This window comes from Stomoxys calcitrans, chromosome 5 (genome assembly GCF_963082655.1).
Source record: "Stomoxys calcitrans chromosome 5, idStoCalc2.1, whole genome shotgun sequence".
NCBI classification, from domain to species: domain Eukaryota; kingdom Metazoa; phylum Arthropoda; class Insecta; order Diptera; family Muscidae; genus Stomoxys; species Stomoxys calcitrans.
Window position 1 is genome coordinate 148,003,477 of NC_081556.1, and position 18,668 is coordinate 148,022,144.

The 18,668-nt window shown below is 40.6% G+C and overlaps 1 protein-coding gene across 1 annotated transcript in view; it reads left to right on the forward strand.

Moving 5' to 3' along the window:
- Positions 1–18,668, forward strand: part of LOC106085193 (tripeptidyl-peptidase 2) — a 237,803-nt gene that overhangs the window by 179,510 nt on the left and 39,625 nt on the right. The window contains exon 14 of the mRNA XM_059368489.1: positions 2,553–3,524. Within this exon, the coding sequence (XP_059224472.1) occupies positions 2,553–3,524 (972 nt within the window). The remainder of the gene's footprint in view (positions 1–2,552; positions 3,525–18,668) is intronic.

Genomic DNA, 18,668 nt, shown 5'->3' on the forward strand with positions numbered 1-18,668 from the left:
GTATTTTGGGGTGGGGCAACCCCCAAACACTTGGCTCCAAAAATTTATATCAAATTATTTTTTTTTTTCGCTCAAGCACCTTTCGTTTAAGCCCTATATTGGAGTGATTGATCTATATATCAATTTGCCGGGTTTTGGGCTACGGAGGCCACCGTAGCGCAGAGGTTAGCATGTCCGCCTATGACGCTGAACGCCTAGGTTCGAATCCTGGCGAGATCATCAGAAAAAATTTTCAGTGGTGGTTTTCCCCTCCTAATGCTGGCAACCTTTGTGAGGTACTATGCCATGTAAAACTTCTCTCCAAAGAAGTGTCGCACTGCGGCATGCCGTTCGGACTCGGCTATAAAAGGGAGGCCCCTTATCATTGAGCTTAAACTTGAATCGGACTACACTCATTGATATGTGAGAAGTTTGCCCCTGTTCCTTAGTGGAATGTTCATGGGCAAAATTTGTATTTTTGGGTGGCCCCCGAGGCACCCGACCCCAACAATAGAAATCATATTTTCTCTTAGGTGACTGTAAGAGTGCAAAAAAACTTCGAACGAATCGTATTACCAATCTCCGAGATCTTATTTTATGCCCTATATGTATTATTGATCGTCACGACATTTCATGTCGATCCTGCCATGTCCGTCCGTCCGTCTGTCTATCTGTCCGTCTGTCCGTCCGTCTGTCTATCTCTCCGTCCGTCCGTCTGTTTGTCTGTCCGTCTTCCGTCCGTCTGTCTGTCCATCTGTCTTGTCTGTCCGTCTGTCCGTCCGTCTGTCTGTCTGTCCGTCCGTCCGTCTGTTTGTCTGTCCGTCTTCCGTCCGTCTGTCTGTCCATCTGTCTGTCTGTCCGTCCGTCTGTCTGTCTGTCCGTCCGTCTGTCTGCCCGTCCGTTTTTCCGCCCGTCTGTCCGTCCGTCCGTCTGTCCGTCCGTCTGTCTGCCCGTCCGTTTTTCCGCCCGTCTGTCCGTCTGTCTGTGTGTCTGTCCGTCCGTCTGTCTGTCCGTCTGTCTGTCGAAAGCACGCTAACTTTCGAAGGAGTAAAGCTAGACGCTTGAAATTTTGCACAAATATTTCTTATTGGTGTAGGTCGGCTGGGATTGTAAATGGACTATATCGGTCCATGTTTTGATATAGCTGCCATATAAACCGATCTTGGATCTTGACTTCTTGAGCCACTACAGGGCGCAATTTTGGCTGAAATTTTGCATGAGGTGTTTTTTTATGATTCTCAACAACTGTGTTGAGTATGGTTGAAATCGGTTCATAACCTCATATAGCTGTCAAATAAACCGATCTGGGGTCTTGACTTCTTGAGCCTCTAGAGGGCTCAATTTCTATCCGATTTGGCTGAAATTTTGCATGAGGTGTTTTGTTATGATTCCCAACAACTGTGAAAAGTACGAGTGAAATCAATGCAAAACCTGATATAGCTGTCATATAAACCGATCTGGGGTCTTGACTTCTTGAGCCTCTAGAGGGCTCAATTTCTATCCGATTTGGCTGAAATTTTGCATGAGGTGTTTTGTTATGATTCCCAACAACTGTGAAAAGTACGAGTGAAATCAATGCAAAACCTGATATAGCTGTCATATAAACCGATCTGGGGTCTTGACATCTTGAGCCTCTAGAGGGCGCATATCCTATCCGATTTGGCTGAAATTTTGCATGAGGTGTTTTGTTATGATTCCCAACAACTGTGTTGAGTATGGTTGAAATCGGTTCATAACCTCATATAGCTGTCATATAAACCGATTTGGGGTCTTGACATCTTGAGCCTCTAGAGGGCGCACTTCCTATCCAATTTGGCTGAAATTTTGCATGAAGTGTTCTGTTATGACTTCCGATAACTGTGCTATGTATGGTTCAAATCGGTTCATGTTTTGATATAGCTGACATATAAACCGATCTTGGGTCTTGACTTCTTGAGCCTCTAGAGGGCGCAATTCTCATTCGATTGGACTGAAATTTTGCATGTCGTGTTTTGGTATCACTTCCAATAACCGTGTTAAGTATGATTCAAATCGGTTCATAATCTGGTATAGCTGTCATATAAACCGATCTTGACTTCTTGAATTTTTTTAACATTTAGCTTTCACTGAAAGTTTCCCTGATATTTAGAATGTTGTAATTTTTTTTTTCGTTAAAAATGTCTTCGAAATTGTTTTTTTTTTTTTAATTTAATGTTGCAAGCATACACTTGAAATGACCTTACCTCTGCTGTATGGTGTAAAGTTTGAAGTAAACTGCCATATATCAAATGCTCATAGAATGATTTATGTATTTTAAAGCTGATTTTGTTTTCGACTTATTTTAACCCATACTGGCTGCTGCATGCAATTGGTTGCAGCAATCTCTGCTGCTGCCATTGCTGCTCTGCTGGTTAGCATTAGTTAGTCTTTGTTTTTACCAAAATGGATGCAAATCACGTATAAATCCTTTTTTGTTGGTTTGTTGAGATTTCAAAACCGAATAACACAAAAATATTCCACACACACACACACACACACCGACAAATCCCTTTAGTGAGATAATCTTTAAATATTCGTTCCCATTTCAATTACAGATGTTATGCATGGAGCTCGAGGTGTCCATTCGATGGAAATCACCTCTTTGGTCAGCGAAGAGTTGCAGCCGGTGGTGCAGTTTAAGACCGCAGCGGTGGTTTTAAAACCCAGCGAATCCAAGATATCTCCGTTGAGTGCTACACGTGATGTCATACCGGAGGGTCGTCAAATCTATCAGAATCTTTTGACATACTCCCTAAATGTGGCCAAAGCCATGGAGGTGGCCCTGTATGCGCCCATCTTTAACTCTGTGTTGTATGAGGCCGAGTATGAGTCGCAGCTGTGGATGATTTTCGATGCCAACAAGCACATGGTGGCCTGTGGAGATGCTAATTCACACAAATTCTATACAAAATTGGATAAGGGCGAGTACTGCATCCGACTGCAGATACGCCACGAGAAACGTGATGTGTTGGAGAAAATCAATGAGGCCAATATGATTGCCCTGTTCAAGCTGCCGAGTAGCCTAAATCTGGAAGTTTATGACCAATACAATCAGTGTGTCATTGCGGGCAAGAAATTCAACTACAGCACCGTTAAGCAGGATTGTCCCAAGGTGCTGTACGTTGCCCCTCTGGGCCAGGAAAAGCTGGCCAAGGCAAGTTTGCCCTCCGCCACGGCCTGGTTAAGTGGCAGCATTACCTTGGCCAAAGATGAGGTGGGTCGCAAGGTCGATGTACAGGAGTTCGTCTATGTATTGAATCCCCCCGACGGTGGCAAGAAAAACGGCGGAGGCAATGGCAGTGCATCGTCCGCAAATTCTTCCAGTTCGAGCAGCAGCAGCTCTAATGCGGCGGCAAGTTCATCGAAATCAAAGGCTGGCGCCACTGCGGGTCCCTCATCGGCTACCCCCACAAATGGAGGCAATGGGGATGGTGGTGCCTCAGCCTCCCCCAAGAAATCGAAGTCATCAACCGATGAGTACGCCGAGAGTTTGCGTGATTTCCAATGTTCCATGCTAAACAAATTGGGTGAGTTTATGATGTAACACAGGGAAAGGGAACTCAAAGAAAACACCCAAGAACTGTTGGTGTGGTGCAAATGACAAGGCAAGAAACAAAACTGGGTAAACAAACAATGCTGCCAAATTGAATGAACTTTTAAATGGAATTTTTAATAGTTTTGGGCATAAGGAAATGAAACATCTGCTAACCAACCATTCATCCAAGCCTCCATTCCACGCATTTAAGATGTTCAAAGTTCCATCTTAATAAAATCATTTTTTTCTTTCAAGTTTTTCTTTTTTATTAGGCATCACACACACCAAAAAAAAAAAAAAGTGGAAAAATAGTAGAACAACTTGCAGAGTTAAGTTTTAAACAGAAGACACTGGGGATGAATTTCATATGCTTTTGGGGGCATAGGCAAAATGTATCTTCGTTTGCTAGGAGAAGTCTGAAGGGCCAGAATTTTATTGGTGTGTAATTGAAATATTGATTTTCGCCTTCAGAAAGCCTATAGCATTAAAAGCTGATTTTTCTCTATTGGTGATAGGCGCCGTGAAATGGATCAGTCTAAAATTCACTCCATGGGTGTTAGTTAGCAGATTTGGTCCCAATTTCCAATGTGGAGTGTATTTTTTTTTTTTCTTTTTTTTTGTAAATGCCAGCGTGAAGTCATAGCACGGCACGGGACATCTGTGAGCACCACACAGGCTTGAACATTGCGGTCCTTTCTGTGTGGTGTTCATTGCTATCACGATAAGCTTAGCTGCGAGCTACCGGTTGCGTTCGCAGGTTGCGGATAGTGAAATGCTCCATAGGGAGTAGCGCAACGGCTGTCGCGGACAATCAGCGGTATCGAGCGGAGAGTCTCAGAGAGAGGCCGGGCGGCACCGCCTCCTGCACAAATACTGAGTGCCTATGATCTTCGATATGACAAGGCGAGTTATTTGCGCTTTTAAATAACCAATGGCCACTGTGTTCCGCGACGATCAGTCCTTTGGACTGGAACGAACTTGCTCACACAGGACCGTGACGAGGATCGCCACACCTACATTAAAATGTCGCAACAACAACAACATAGCACTACTGAAACCTGCGTAAGTTTAAGGTTACATTAGCTCATGTGCAACCTGATTTGACCCATTTCCAAACCCCAACGTCCTATGTATATAAATACGAAGTATCTGTGGAACTTTTCAAGCGAGTTGCTTTTTTCGCGGAGGGAAGGACAGACGGACGAAGGAAGGACAGACAGACGAAGGAAGGACAGACGGACAAAGGAAGGACAGACGGACGGAGGGAAGAACAGATGTACGAATGGAAAGACAGACGGACGGAGGGAAGGACACACGGGCGAAGAAAGGACAAACGGACGAAGAAAGGGCAGACGGACGAAGGAAGGACAGACGGACGAAGGAAGAACAGATGGACGAAGGAAGGACAGACGGATGAAGGAAGGACAGACGGCCGAAGAAAGGGCAGACGGACGAAGGAAGGACAGACGGACGAAAGAAGGATGAACAGACGGATGGAGAGAAGGACATATGGACGGAGGGAAAGACAGACGGACGGAAGGAAGGACAAACGGACGGAAGGAAGGACAAACGGGCGAAGAAAGGACAAACGGGCGAGAGAGGACAGACGGACGAAGGAAGGACAGACGGACGAAGGAAGGACAGACGGGCGAGGAAAGGACAGACGGACGAAGGAAGGACAGACGGACGAAGAAAGGACAGACAGACGAAGGAAGGATGAACAGACGGATGGAGAGAAGGACAGACGGATGAAGAAAGGACAGACGGACGAAGGAAGGACAGACGGGCGAAGGAAGGATGAACAGACTGACGAAGGAAGGACAGACGGACGATGGAAGGACAGACGGACGAAGGAAGGACAGACGGACGAAGGAAGGACAGACGGACGAAGAAAGGACAGACGGACCAAAGAATAATAGACGGACGAAGGAAGGACAGACGGACGAAGGAAAAACAGACGGACGAAGGAAGGACAGACAGACGGACGAAATAAGGATGAACAGAGGGACTGGGGGAAGGACAGACAGAGCGAAGGACGGACGGAGGGAGTCGACTTCGAAGGCCAAACCAGCCAAGAATATCTGTGCTTTATAAGGTCTTAAAACTATCCTATCTACCTCATCCTATGGTGGAGGGTATAAAAAGTCATGGAAAATGTTTTTCTGTCTTTCATTTAAAATCACTTTCTAGAAGATTTTTGTTGTTACCGTTGTAGTAGCCATGTATTTGCCCGTGGAGGTAGCGATCCTCGGCATGCTCCTGTAATAAGTCTTGTTATCGACAGTATCGCAGGCACTCAATATTTAAACAAAAGCCGGTGCCCAATGCAGGTGCCACACGGCCTCTCACTGATACTCTCCACTGGACACCAAATATACCCACGGACCATTTGACTATCCGCAACCTGTGGGGACGCCCGATGTTCCTCAGATACGGAAAACACTGAGTCAGGCGCCTTTCGGGCACGTGGTGTATCACATTGCGAGTGTTCAAACCCACTTTCGCTAGCGTTTTCCTTCGTGTCGCTGTGACACAGGAGCACTTAGCCAGCCGCCGGGCACCCTAGCCTTCTAATAACCTACCCATCACGTTCGCGTGATGCCTTCGTCGTGAATGAGTCGCATTACACAGTGGGAGAAAACCGAAAAAATACTAGAAAAAATCTATTAATTTTGTAAATAACGGATTTCCTCAGGCACATGAGCAAACGAATCAGGTCTCGCATCGCATCCTTCCGAATAACCTACCCGTCAAGATGACGTCGCACAGTGGGCCAAATGGCAAAAAAATTGGAAATAAGTCTACAACTTTTTATCTGTTGATTTTAGCCATACAAAATGTTCTAGACATTTGTAGAGGAGGACATAGGCTTTCAGAAAAGTGCTGTTGTTGGTCCATATCTTTAATACAGGGTGAGCTACAGGGTGTCAAAGTTGACCACTTTTGACTTCTCCAAGCTTCTGGGGGCCATAACTTTTGATCTACTCAACCGATTTACATGATTTAGGACTCTAGAGAAAGAGCTTGACAAGATCTAAAAAACTTATGCATAAAGTACCATGCCATCGTGTACTGTTAAGGAGTTATGAATTGTTTAATTTTAAAATATGAAAATTTGGCCTTGGTTTTTTTCAGTGTTTTTTAAATAACTCCGTCAATTTTAAAGCTATAAACTTCATACTTCACACAAATTATGCCAGCATATGTGTGCATAAAATACAAAAGGAATCACGTGAATATCTTTGGCGGTTTAAAAATGGCATCGTTTTCAATATGAAAAATATTTTTTTTGTCAAAAAATTGCAAAATTTTTCAAAAAAGATACTCCCATTTCCTTTAAGTTTTCGCAAACTTTGGCCGTCAAAGCATTATCATTTCTTTCCATTTTCACAAAGTCGAGGTATTAAGAAAAGTTTTAAGTGCTAATTTGGCTAATTTCGATATCAAACAACACCGTTATCTTAAGACCAAAATGGCCAATTTTTTTACTAAACTTCAAAAGTTTCTCACTGGAAAAAAAGTTCCACGGGGATTTTTTCGCTTTTTTTGAACTTAAATGAAAGCTTAAAATGTTCCCAACATTTTAAGGTATGTCTCGCCATATCCTAGCCATAAATGAGATCGTAGCGATCAAAATACTGAAAAAAGTCAATTTTCAAGTAGTGCTATATTCATTGCTAAAAAACAAGTATTACGTCACATTTTATTGCAAAGATGTTAAATAAACTTTTATTTGGTAACACTTCTTCTACAAAACACAAAAAGAATCATGGAAATATCTCTATTCTATTCCATTTTATGGAACCGGCAATAAAAAAGTCAATTTTTCAAAAAAGTCGAATTTCCCAAATTTTGTTTTTGTTGTCCTAATTGCACATGACACACTATAGCCATATTTACGCAACATACCTTATCGTAAAGGAAATTTTCATACCTTTCCAACAATGTATAAAACATTTCTCAACTCGGATTCTATCTACTCTAAAATTCATTTACACTTCATTAAACTCTATATAAAAATGTCTATTTGTGAAATGGAACCTTATATGGGGCCTACACTAAAACATTGATAGATTTGCCCAGGGTTTACAATACAAATGTGTTAGAATAAAAAAAGGTCTCCTGCCAAAGTTTAAAAAAATTGGAATAAAAATATGTGTTTTAGAGCGAAAACACTTCGCATCGGCGTGCGTTTGTATAGTACCTACATCTATTTTTAATGTAAGCTGATGATTTTTGAATAAAAAGTAACCTAGAAATATACCTGCATATATATATATATTTGTGTTAAGATTTGATGCAGACAAATGTTACCTGTTTCGCTATGTCGAATTCCCAGGAAATCCACCGTATCAATGAATGTGAAAAAACCTACCCATAAAAAATTCATTGTCATTTTTTTTAACCAAATTCGAGTCCAGGTAAATAATTATAGAAGAGTAAGTAAAAAGAGGCACTTTGGACCCCTTTTTACGATTGCGTCTGATACCTGAAATGGGTCATTAATTGTGAATATATTGCATAAATATTTGAACAAAATCCAAATTTTCTTCATTATATTTTGTAGAGGCGTAAAGGACATTTATAAGTTATGGAAGTCATACTGAAGTATTCCACTCTTTCGAAAATTGTATGGGACATCAAAAATGATTCCAAATCATACACGGAGTCATTTAAGGAACTTGTTTACACTTTGGACCACATATATGGAATAAGGCTAAATAAAGACGCTTTAGACAAACTTGAAAAATTCTACAAATCATTTGAGAGAAGGTTGCCAGAATGTTCATTCGCAAAAATCAAGTTTTTCAAAATGTATGAGAAGTGGCTGAAATCGGATCTACTTATTGAAATTAAACCGCTGATTCCCGGCCGGCCTAGCAAAGCATACGACGAAGTTACGGAGAAAACCAAAAAGAAAAAACAAGAGGAACTATTGGCGGCACATCCGCCAAATTTAATAAAAGATACGTTCAAAACAGCATTGTTAAAAACACAACCAAAAAATGTTGGACGAATTGTCGATGTTTTACCATTAGCATCTCCGAAAAGGGTAAAGAGAATGGTAGAAAGTATTCCAACTCCAAAATCGACTACAGAATTCACGGAGGAAGATGCACTGGCCCTGATTTTGAACCTAGGCCTCTCAAGAAACAAATACTCAACAATGAGGAAGGCTCTTCGTGAAAAAGGATGGGGTTGTTTACCCTCAAAACATAAATTGTACAACACCAGGACGAAAATGGTGCCATCAAATATATACGTGGACGAATTAAAAGCAAGAGTGAAACTTGCTGATCTTGTTGAAAATACAGCTGTTAGAATTATTTCTAATTTTACTGAAGAACAGTTGAACACATGTAATAATTCCGAAGTGGTTTTGATCAGCAAATGGGGTTGTGATGGATCATCTGGATTTTCCGAATATAAGCAACAAACAGAAATAGATACCAACTTCGCATCAATTTTCATGGCATCATTAGTACCATTGAGAATGAGATTGTACAAGGACCAATCTTCATCATCGAAAGAAAATGCATTTCAAGATATATGGATAAATAGAACACCTGGGTCAAAATATTTATGTCGCCCAATTCGGTTTGAGTATACAAAGGAAGACCGGAACACAACACGATCTTTGGTGAACGAAATAAAGGAAGAAATTGCTGCATTACCCATGATTGTTATAAACCAATTGGGAAGAAATATAAAAGTTTCGTTTCAACTACAACTCACTATGATCGATGGAAAGGTGGCAAACGCATTAACTGGCGTTATGTCCAATTGGAGATGCAATATTTGTGGCAAGAAGAATGGGCAATTCGAGGACAAGTCTGATGAAAATTTAGTAAACGAAAATGCGCTCAATTTCGGTATTTCGCCCCTGCACTGTAGAATTCGATTCATGGAGTATTGTTTGCATTTATCGTATGACCTTAAATATCGGACTAGCCCTGGAAACCGCGATGTCTCTGCTAGAAACAACCAAGATCTTCACAAAATGAGGCAGGAAGAGAAGAATCGAATCCAGTTGGAGTTTAAACAAAAGGGACTTATAATAGATAAACCTCTTTACGGATACGGAAGCACAAATGATGGCAACTCGGCAAGGCGGTTTTTTGAGGACCCCGTATCGACATCTAAAATAACCGGTCTTGATGAACACTTGCTAAGACGATTCAAAGTGATTTTGGCTGTAATCAATAGCAAAAAGATGATAAATTCAACCAAATTTGAAGCTTATAGTAATGACACAAAAAACATTTTATCTGATTTATATTCGTGGAAAGCTTTAACACCGACAATACATAAAGTCTTACATCATGGCAAGGAAATTGTGGAATACAACATACTTCCGTTAGGAGAACTTACAGAAGAAGCTCAGGAATCCCGTAATAGAGATGTTAAACAGTTCCGGCTTTTCAATACCCGAAAGAGCACCAAATTTAACCAAAATTATGATTTACTTCAATATTTATTGTTATCGTCTGATCCGGTACTATACAGCATCAGAACTAAATGGCTACCAAAAATATGTGACGATATAGATAAGGACGATCCCGATGCCATTCAAATTAAAGAGCTTTTAAATTTTGATACCTTAGATTATTTGGTAGAGAATAAAATCAAATAATACAAAACTAAAATGCTTTTTTATTTTGGGAGTAGCTAATATACATATAAACGCACGCCGATGCGAAGTGTTTTCGCTCTAAAACACATATTTTTATTCCAATTTTTTTAAACTTTGGCAGGAGACCTTTTTTTATTCTAACACATTTGTATTGTAAACCCTGGGCAAATCTATCAATGTTTTAGTGTAGGCCCCATATAAGGTTCCATTTCACAAATAGACATTTTTATATAGAGTTTAATGAAGTGTAAATGAATTTTAGAGTAGATAGAATCCGAGTTGAGAAATGTTTTATACATTGTTGGAAAGGTATGAAAATTTCCTTTACGATAAGGTATGTTGCGTAAATATGGCTATAGTGTGTCATGTGCAATTAGGACAACAAAAACAAAATTTGGGAAATTCGACTTTTTTGAAAAATTGACTTTTTTATTGCCGGTTCCATAAAATGGAATAGAATAGAGATATTTCCATGATTCTTTTTGTGTTTTGTAGAAGAAGTGTTACCAAATAAAAGTTTATTTAACATCTTTGCAATAAAATGTGACGTAATACTTGTTTTTTAGCAATGAATATAGCACTACTTGAAAATTGACTTTTTTCAGTATTTTGATCGCTACGATCTCATTTATGGCTAGGATATGGCGAGACATACCTTAAAATGTTGGGAACATTTTAAGCTTTCATTTAAGTTCAAAAAAAGCGAAAAAATCCCCGTGGAACTTTTTTTCCAGTGAGAAACTTTTGAAGTTTAGTAAAAAAATTGGCCATTTTGGTCTTAAGATAACGGTGTTGTTTGATATCGAAATTAGCCAAATTAGCACTTAAAACTTTTCTTAATACCTCGACTTTGTGAAAATGGAAAGAAATGATAATGCTTTGACGGCCAAAGTTTGCGAAAACTTAAAGGAAATGGGAGTATCTTTTTTGAAAAATTTTGCAATTTTTTGACAAAAAAAATATTTTTCATATTGAAAACGATGCCATTTTTAAACCGCCAAAGATATTCACGTGATTCCTTTTGTATTTTATGCACACATATGCTGGCATAATTTGTGTGAAGTATGAAGTTTATAGCTTTAAAATTGACGGAGTTATTTAAAAAACACTGAAAAAAACCAAGGCCAAATTTTCATATTTTAAAATTAAACAATTCATAACTCCTTAACAGTACACGATGGCATGGTACTTTATGCATAAGTTTTTTAGATCTTGTCAAGCTCTTTCTCTAGAGTCCTAAATCATGTAAATCGGTTGAGTAGATCAAAAGTTATGGCCCCCAGAAGCTTGGAGAAGTCAAAAGTGGTCAACTTTGACACCCTGTAGCTCACCCTGTATTAAAGATATGGACCAACAACAGCACTTTTCTGAAAGCCTATGTCCTCCTCTACAAATGTCTAGAACATTTTGTATGGCTAAAATCAACAGATAAAAAGTTGTAGACTTATTTCCAATTTTTTTGCCATTTGGCCCACTGTGCGTCGCCCGGATTAACCATTGATTTGCGCGGTGACACGTGAGCCCCTGAATCCGAACACCGAACTTTTCCAACCGCTTACGTACCCGTTACGGTCACATAGTTGATCCTGTACGTGACCGTAAGTGAGTCACTCCTCCGTGTCCAGCGTTTTGCATGGTGTCTCTTAGGCACATGAGCCACTGAGCCAGACCGCATTGTTTATCACGTGATGTCTCAGTGAGACACCAGTGAGTCACAGATCTAGGAGCCACAGCGTCTCACAAACACAGGAGCCGCCGAGCCATTATTGGTCTCGTGGTAACTCGATGAGATCATGTGTGACTCACGTCTTCCAATACATAGAGGCCAATGTTTTACCTGTAGTCCCTCCGGTACCACAATAGCCACTATGCCATTGTCCACATTGCAGACGTTCGCAGACAAACAAGTCCCATTGTCATAGTGTATTGCATCACACATTTAATAAACCAATTCATTGAACCCCGTTACTAACCAGGCTTCTGTCTGGAGTCCCTCAAACGCAGGAACCACTGAGTCAGGCCGCGCATAGCATCCTTCTGCTAACGTACCATTCGCGGTCGCGAGTGTATCAACTACTTATAGTTACAGATACAGGAGCTACGGTGTCCCACAGACAGAAGTCACAGAGCCATTGTCGATCCAGACACAGGAGCCAAGGCCTCATTGTCGTTCACATATTCCACACACAAAGCCACTGAGCCATTGTCTGTCACATACTGCCTCCATGACGTCATAAGTGAGTCACAGATACAGGAACCATTGAGCTTATCCCATCCGTCCGTCCACATACACATCCCAGTGCCGTTGTGCCTCCATCACCCAGTGAGTAAATCACTTTATTGAAGCCAGGGTTCTGCCTTGAGTCCCTCACACCTTCCACGAATCATATTTCTCCGCTTACTTTTTTTTCTCAATCAACCAACACGCAGGGGATGTCCCCTATATATGCAGTGCATTGTGCAGGAGAGGATAGTTGAGGATAGGAGGGTGGAAAGAGGGAGTAGTGTTTATTGACACTTGCTTTGAATTTCTGGATGTCGTAAGTAGTGGGAACAAAATCCCTGTCACAAAAACCCTTTGCCATACCACACAGTGGGATGAAAAAAAAATGTTTTTAAAACAAATTAATGCGTGCAAAGTTCGGCCGGGGCGAATCTTGGGAACCCACCACCTGCTAAAATATGGGAGCTATGTCTGGTTAAAGACTGATTTGGACCTTACTTGACACAGTTGCTACATGCTTAATTTAAGCCAAATCAGACAAAAATTGCGGTTTCCTGGGGCTCAAGAAATCAAATCGGGAGATGGGTTTATATGGGAGCTATACCAGGCTAAAGACCGATTTGGACCGTACTTGGCACAGTAGTTGGAAGTCGTAACAGAACACTATGTGCAAAATTTCAGCTATATCCGACAAAAATGTCGGCTTCCAAGGGCTCAGAAATTAAATGGGGAGGTCGATTTATATGGGAGCTATATCAGGTTATAAACCGATTTGGACCGTACTTATCACAGTTGTAGGAAGTTATAACAGAAGACTACATGCCAGGCTTGATCGGTTTAAAATTACATGACGATCAAGAATATATATACTTTATGGGGTCTCAGAAGCATATTGCGAGGTGTTACAAACAGAATGACGAAATTAGTATAACCCTATCTTATGGTGGAGGGTATACAAATATCGGTTCTTTAATTACTTGCAGATACGTAGGAAATGAAACGAGGATTGCACTGTAACAAAATCTGTGCAATCCTAAAAAAATGCACAAATTTCAGCCAATTCGGACAATAATCGCGGCTTGTAACGACTCAAGAAGTCAATTCGATAGATCGGTTTATATGGGAGCTATATCAGGTTAAAGACCGATTTGAACCGTATTTAACACAATTGCTGAAAGTCTTAATTTAAAATTAATTAATTTAAAATTGCGGCTTCTAAGGGCTCACGCGTTTTATGGGCCCAAAACCTTAAATCGAGAGATCGGTCTATATGGCAGCTATATCTTAATCTGGAACGATCTGTGCCATATTGCAGAATTATATCGAGGGGCTTAACTTAACTCACTGTCCCAAATTTCGGCGACATCGGACAATAAATGCGCCTTTTATGGGCTCAAAACCTTAAATCAAGGATCGGTCTATATGGCAGCTATATCCAAATCGGATCCGATCTGGGCCAAATTGAAGAAGGATGTCGTAGGGCCTATCACAACTCACTGTCCCAAATTTCAGCAAAATCGGATAATAAATGTGGCTTTTATGGGCCTGAGACCCTAAATCGGCAGATCGGTCTATATGGCAGCTATATCCAAATCTGAACCGATCTGAGCTAAATTAAAGTGAGTTGTCGAGGGGCCTATCACAACTCAATGTACTAAATTTCAGCTAAATCGGATAGTAAATGTGGCTTTTTTGGGCCTAAGACCCTAAATCGGCATATCAGTCTATATGGCAGGTATATCCAAATCTGAACCGATCTAGGCTTAATTAAAGAAGAATATCGAGGCGCCTAACATAACTCACTGTGCCAAATTTCAGCAAAATCGGATAATAAATGTGGCTGTTGTGGGCCCAAGACCCTAAATCGGCGGATCGGTCTATATGGCAGCTATATCCAAATCTGAACCGATCTGGGCTATATTAAAGAACGATGTCGAGGGGCCTAACATAACTCACTGTCCCAAATTTCAGCTAAATCGGATAATAAATGTGGCTGTTGTGGGCCCAAGACCCTAAATCGGCGGATCGGTGTATATGACAGCTATATCCAAATCTGAACCGATCTGGGCTAAATTAAAGAAGGATATCGAGGCGCCTAACATTACTCACTGTGCCAAATTTCAGCAAAATCGGATAATAAATGTGGCTGTTGTGGGCCCAAGACCCTAAATCGAGAGATCGGTCTATATGGCAGCTATATCCAAATCAGAACCGATCTGCGCCAAATTGAAGAAGGATGTCGAAGAGCCTAACACAAATCACTGTCCCAAATTTCAGCAAAATCGGGTAATAAATGTGGCTTTTATTGGCCTAAGACCCTAAATCGGCGGATCGGTCTATATCGGGGCTATATCAAGATATAGTCCGATATAGCCCATCTTCGAACTAAACCTGCTTATGGACAAAAAATGAATCTGTGCAAAGTTTCAACTCAATAAATCTCTTTTTTTTTAAGACTGTAGCGTGATTTCAACAGGCGGGCAGACAGACGGACGGACATGGCTAGATGGTCTTATATTTTTACGCTGATCAAGAATACTTTATAGGGTCGGAAATGGATATTTCGATGTGTTGCAAACGGAATGACAAAATGAATATACCCCCATCCTTCGTTTTGTGGGTATAATACTATCAGGCCAAAGGGTGACTATGCCATTGCTATCTATTGTATCTTCAGCATTCTGAAGTCCAGATTTTGTTAGACTGTAATCATCGTTTCATTTTCTACTTATCTGCTAGTAATTAAAGAACCGATATTGTTATACCCTCCACCATAAGATAGGGGTATACTATTGGGTTGCCCAAAAAGTAATTGCGGATTTTTTAAAAGAAAGTAAATGCATTTTTAATAAAACTTAGAATGAACTTTAATCAAATATACTTTTTTACACTTTTTTTTCTCGAAATATGCGTCTGAGACCCCATAAAGTATATATATTCTTGATCGTCATATAATTTTAAGTCGATCTAGCCATGTCGGTCCGTCTGTCCGTCCGTCCGTCTGTCTGTCCGTCCGTCCGTCTGTCTGTCCGTCCGTCCGTCTGTCTGTCTGTCCGTCCGTCAAACGCTAACTTTCGAAGGAGTAAAGCTAGGCGCTTGAAATTTTGCACAAATACTTTTTATTAGTGTAGGTCGGTTGGGATTGTAAATGGGCCAAATCGGTCCATGTTTTGATATAGCTGCCATATAAACCGATCTTGGGTCTTGACTTCTTGAGCCCATAGAGCGCGCAATTCTCATCGGATTTGGCTGAAATTTTGCATGAGGTGTGCTGTTATGACTTCCAATAACTGTGCTAAGTATGGTTCAAATCGGTCATTGCTTTGATATAGCTGCCATATAAACCGATCTGGGGTCTTGACTTTTTGAGCCTCTAGAGGGCGCAGTTCTCGTCCAATTTGAATGAAATTTTGCATGTGGAGTTTTGGTATCACTTCCAATAAATGTGTTAAGTATGATTTAAATCGGTTCATAATCTGGTATAGCTGTCATATATACCGATCTGGGGTCTTGACTTTTTGAGCCCCTAGAGGACGCAATTCTCATCCGATTTGGCTGAAATTTTTCGTTAGGTTTTTTGTTATGACTTTCAATAACTGTGCTAAGTATGGCGCAAATCCGTACATAACCTGATATAGCTGCCATATAAACCGATCCTGGATCTTGACTTCTTGAGCCTCTAGAGGGCGCAATTCTCATACGATTTGACTGAAATTTTGTACACCGCCTTCTCTCATGACCTTCAACATACGTGTCTAATATGGTCCGAATCGATCGATAGCTTGTTACAGTTCCCATATAAACCGATCTCCCGATTTTGCTTCTTGAGCCCCTACAAGGCTCAATTCTTATCCGAAAGAACTGAAATTTTACACAATGACTTCTACAATGTTCAGCATTCATTTATGGTCCGAATCGGTCTATAACCTGATATAGATGCCATAGCACAACAGTTCTTATTCAATATTCTTTGTTTGCCTTAGAAGAGATACTGCGCATAGAACTCGACAAATGCGTTCCATGGTAGAGGGTTTATAAGATTCGGCCCGGCCGAACTTAGCACGCTCTTACTTGTTTATAAAATTCTCAAAATCCATCATGTGTCCAACACTCTGAATGAATGCCTTCCATCAATCACAACATTTGTAATCCGTTTTTCATATTTTAATCTTTTGACAGCCACGTGGCCTTGTGCATATCGAATTATTTTTTTTTTTTTGTTTTAATATTTTTTTTTTTATTTCAACACCTTCTGGCCATGCTGCCATTTAATTTGCTAGTAAATTGAAAATTACCATTTAGGGCCAAAATAAGAGCCTCATTATAACAGACTCATCGGTTGCCTGTCTTCATTGGTATTCATTAAAATGTGCAGCAAGAATTGTTACAACATGCTCTGGCCCACCATCAGCAGCATCATTGCGTTTAGGAGGAGAATGAGGACAGAGCTGTGGGCTGTTGTCTGTTGTCATTACCACCAACAGAGTTGGTGTCATCACTCCCACCGAATTATGATAACAGCAGGCTGAACAGTCTGCCACTTGCACAGAACCTGCCTGCCAACTTAATTAAAATCGTATTATTATTATTATGCTCTTTTTTCTCTGTGTGTGTGTGCGTGTGTGTGTGTGTGTGGGTGTTTGGCTGCTTCACCGAGTCTGTTTGTATGTTTGCCATTGTTTTTTGCTGCCTGCGCGATGAATGTTTCGTCTTTTTTCCACTTGGTTTCGGTTATTTTTAATCTCATTTCAGTTGAATAGACAAGGCGACTGCCAATCAGTCAGTTAGTCAGTCAAGCAGCCACAGAGTCAGTCAGTCAGTTGGACTTTGCACTTTTTTTGGTTTTTTCTCTCTGTTTTTTTTATCCCCTGCCCTACCCATTGACATGAGAAGTAGTGGGCGGGGCTGGTCCCCCCCCAAGCTGTATTGGTTTATTCCGCATAATTGCACCATGGAAATTCAAGGAAACGCAACTTAAAGCCCGCAAACAACGATGAAAGTTCTGTCTTTCTTTCCTTTTTCCATGATGTTTTTCTTTTTGCAATCTCATCGCTTTTGTGACCATTGGTTTTGGGGTTCTTTTGTTTGTTTATGTCGTTGTTACAATTCTTTGTAAGCATTTTTGGGGTACACTACACCACCATTATTGTGATTTATTTGTGGTAGGGAATGCCACCAAGGTTGTTGGTAGGCGTATTGGTGTCAGCTAAAGGTGACGAGTGGACCATTGTGAAACCTAAATCTTTTTATTCTATTCACATTGTATACAAATTGACTTATCCAACAGTTGGAAATAACAACCGCTAACATGAGGCTATAGACTGTTGGGATTCGTACTCCTTGGTTTCTTCTGAAAGGACGTGCATCTTATTATCCAATGACCAAGGCTATTAGCTATAAAATGCGATATGGTAGACAGTTAAAGCGACGTTCGTAGACGTCGACTAGTCTTTAGAAGGCACACAGACAAAAAATTCGGTATATGGAGTTGGCGGCAAATCTTAAGTATCTAAACGGTTTTAAGTTGGCGGCAAACATTTTGTATCTAGGCGGTTTTAAAACGTGACGACTTCATATATTCTACAGAGCCTTGATGGACGGCAAACTTACCAAAGCTAAGAAAAGATTAGGCAGAAGGAAGGTCGACGTTTTTATTGATGACAATAGGTAAACGGCAGAAATTCAATAGGAGTAGAACGCGAGGTCTTTATTAATCATCTAATCTCTAGAGTCAAGGCATTTAAAATACTCGAGATGCTAGACAGACAAAAATGGTGGTTAACGTAGACTCCATAGATGTCGGGAAGTCCTTACGAGCTAAACAGGCGTTGTGTATCGGTAATTCTATATAGGCTAGACAAACAAAAAATGTGGCTAGATAGTCCCAAGACGAGGTTTCCATAGATGTCAGCAAACCTTTAGAAGACCGACTGGCATAAAACTCGGTATCTAAAGAAGGTAGATAAGCTTAATGGCGGAGTCCTTACCTGTTGGAAATTTTTTAGAGTATAGACAGAGTAAATATAGAGGGTGATTTTTAAAGAGCTATTGGAAAGTTTTGCATCTTGCAAATTTTGCGCAAGAACTTTCCACTAAGGAACAGCGGTAAACTTCTCACATATCGATGAGTGCAGTCCGATTCAAATTTATAGCCGAGTCCGAACGGAGCGCCACAGTGCGACACCTCTTTGTAGAGAAGTTTTACGTGGCATAGTACCTCAAAAATGTTGCCAGCATTAGGAGGGGAAAACCACCGAACCACTAAAATTTTTTTCTGA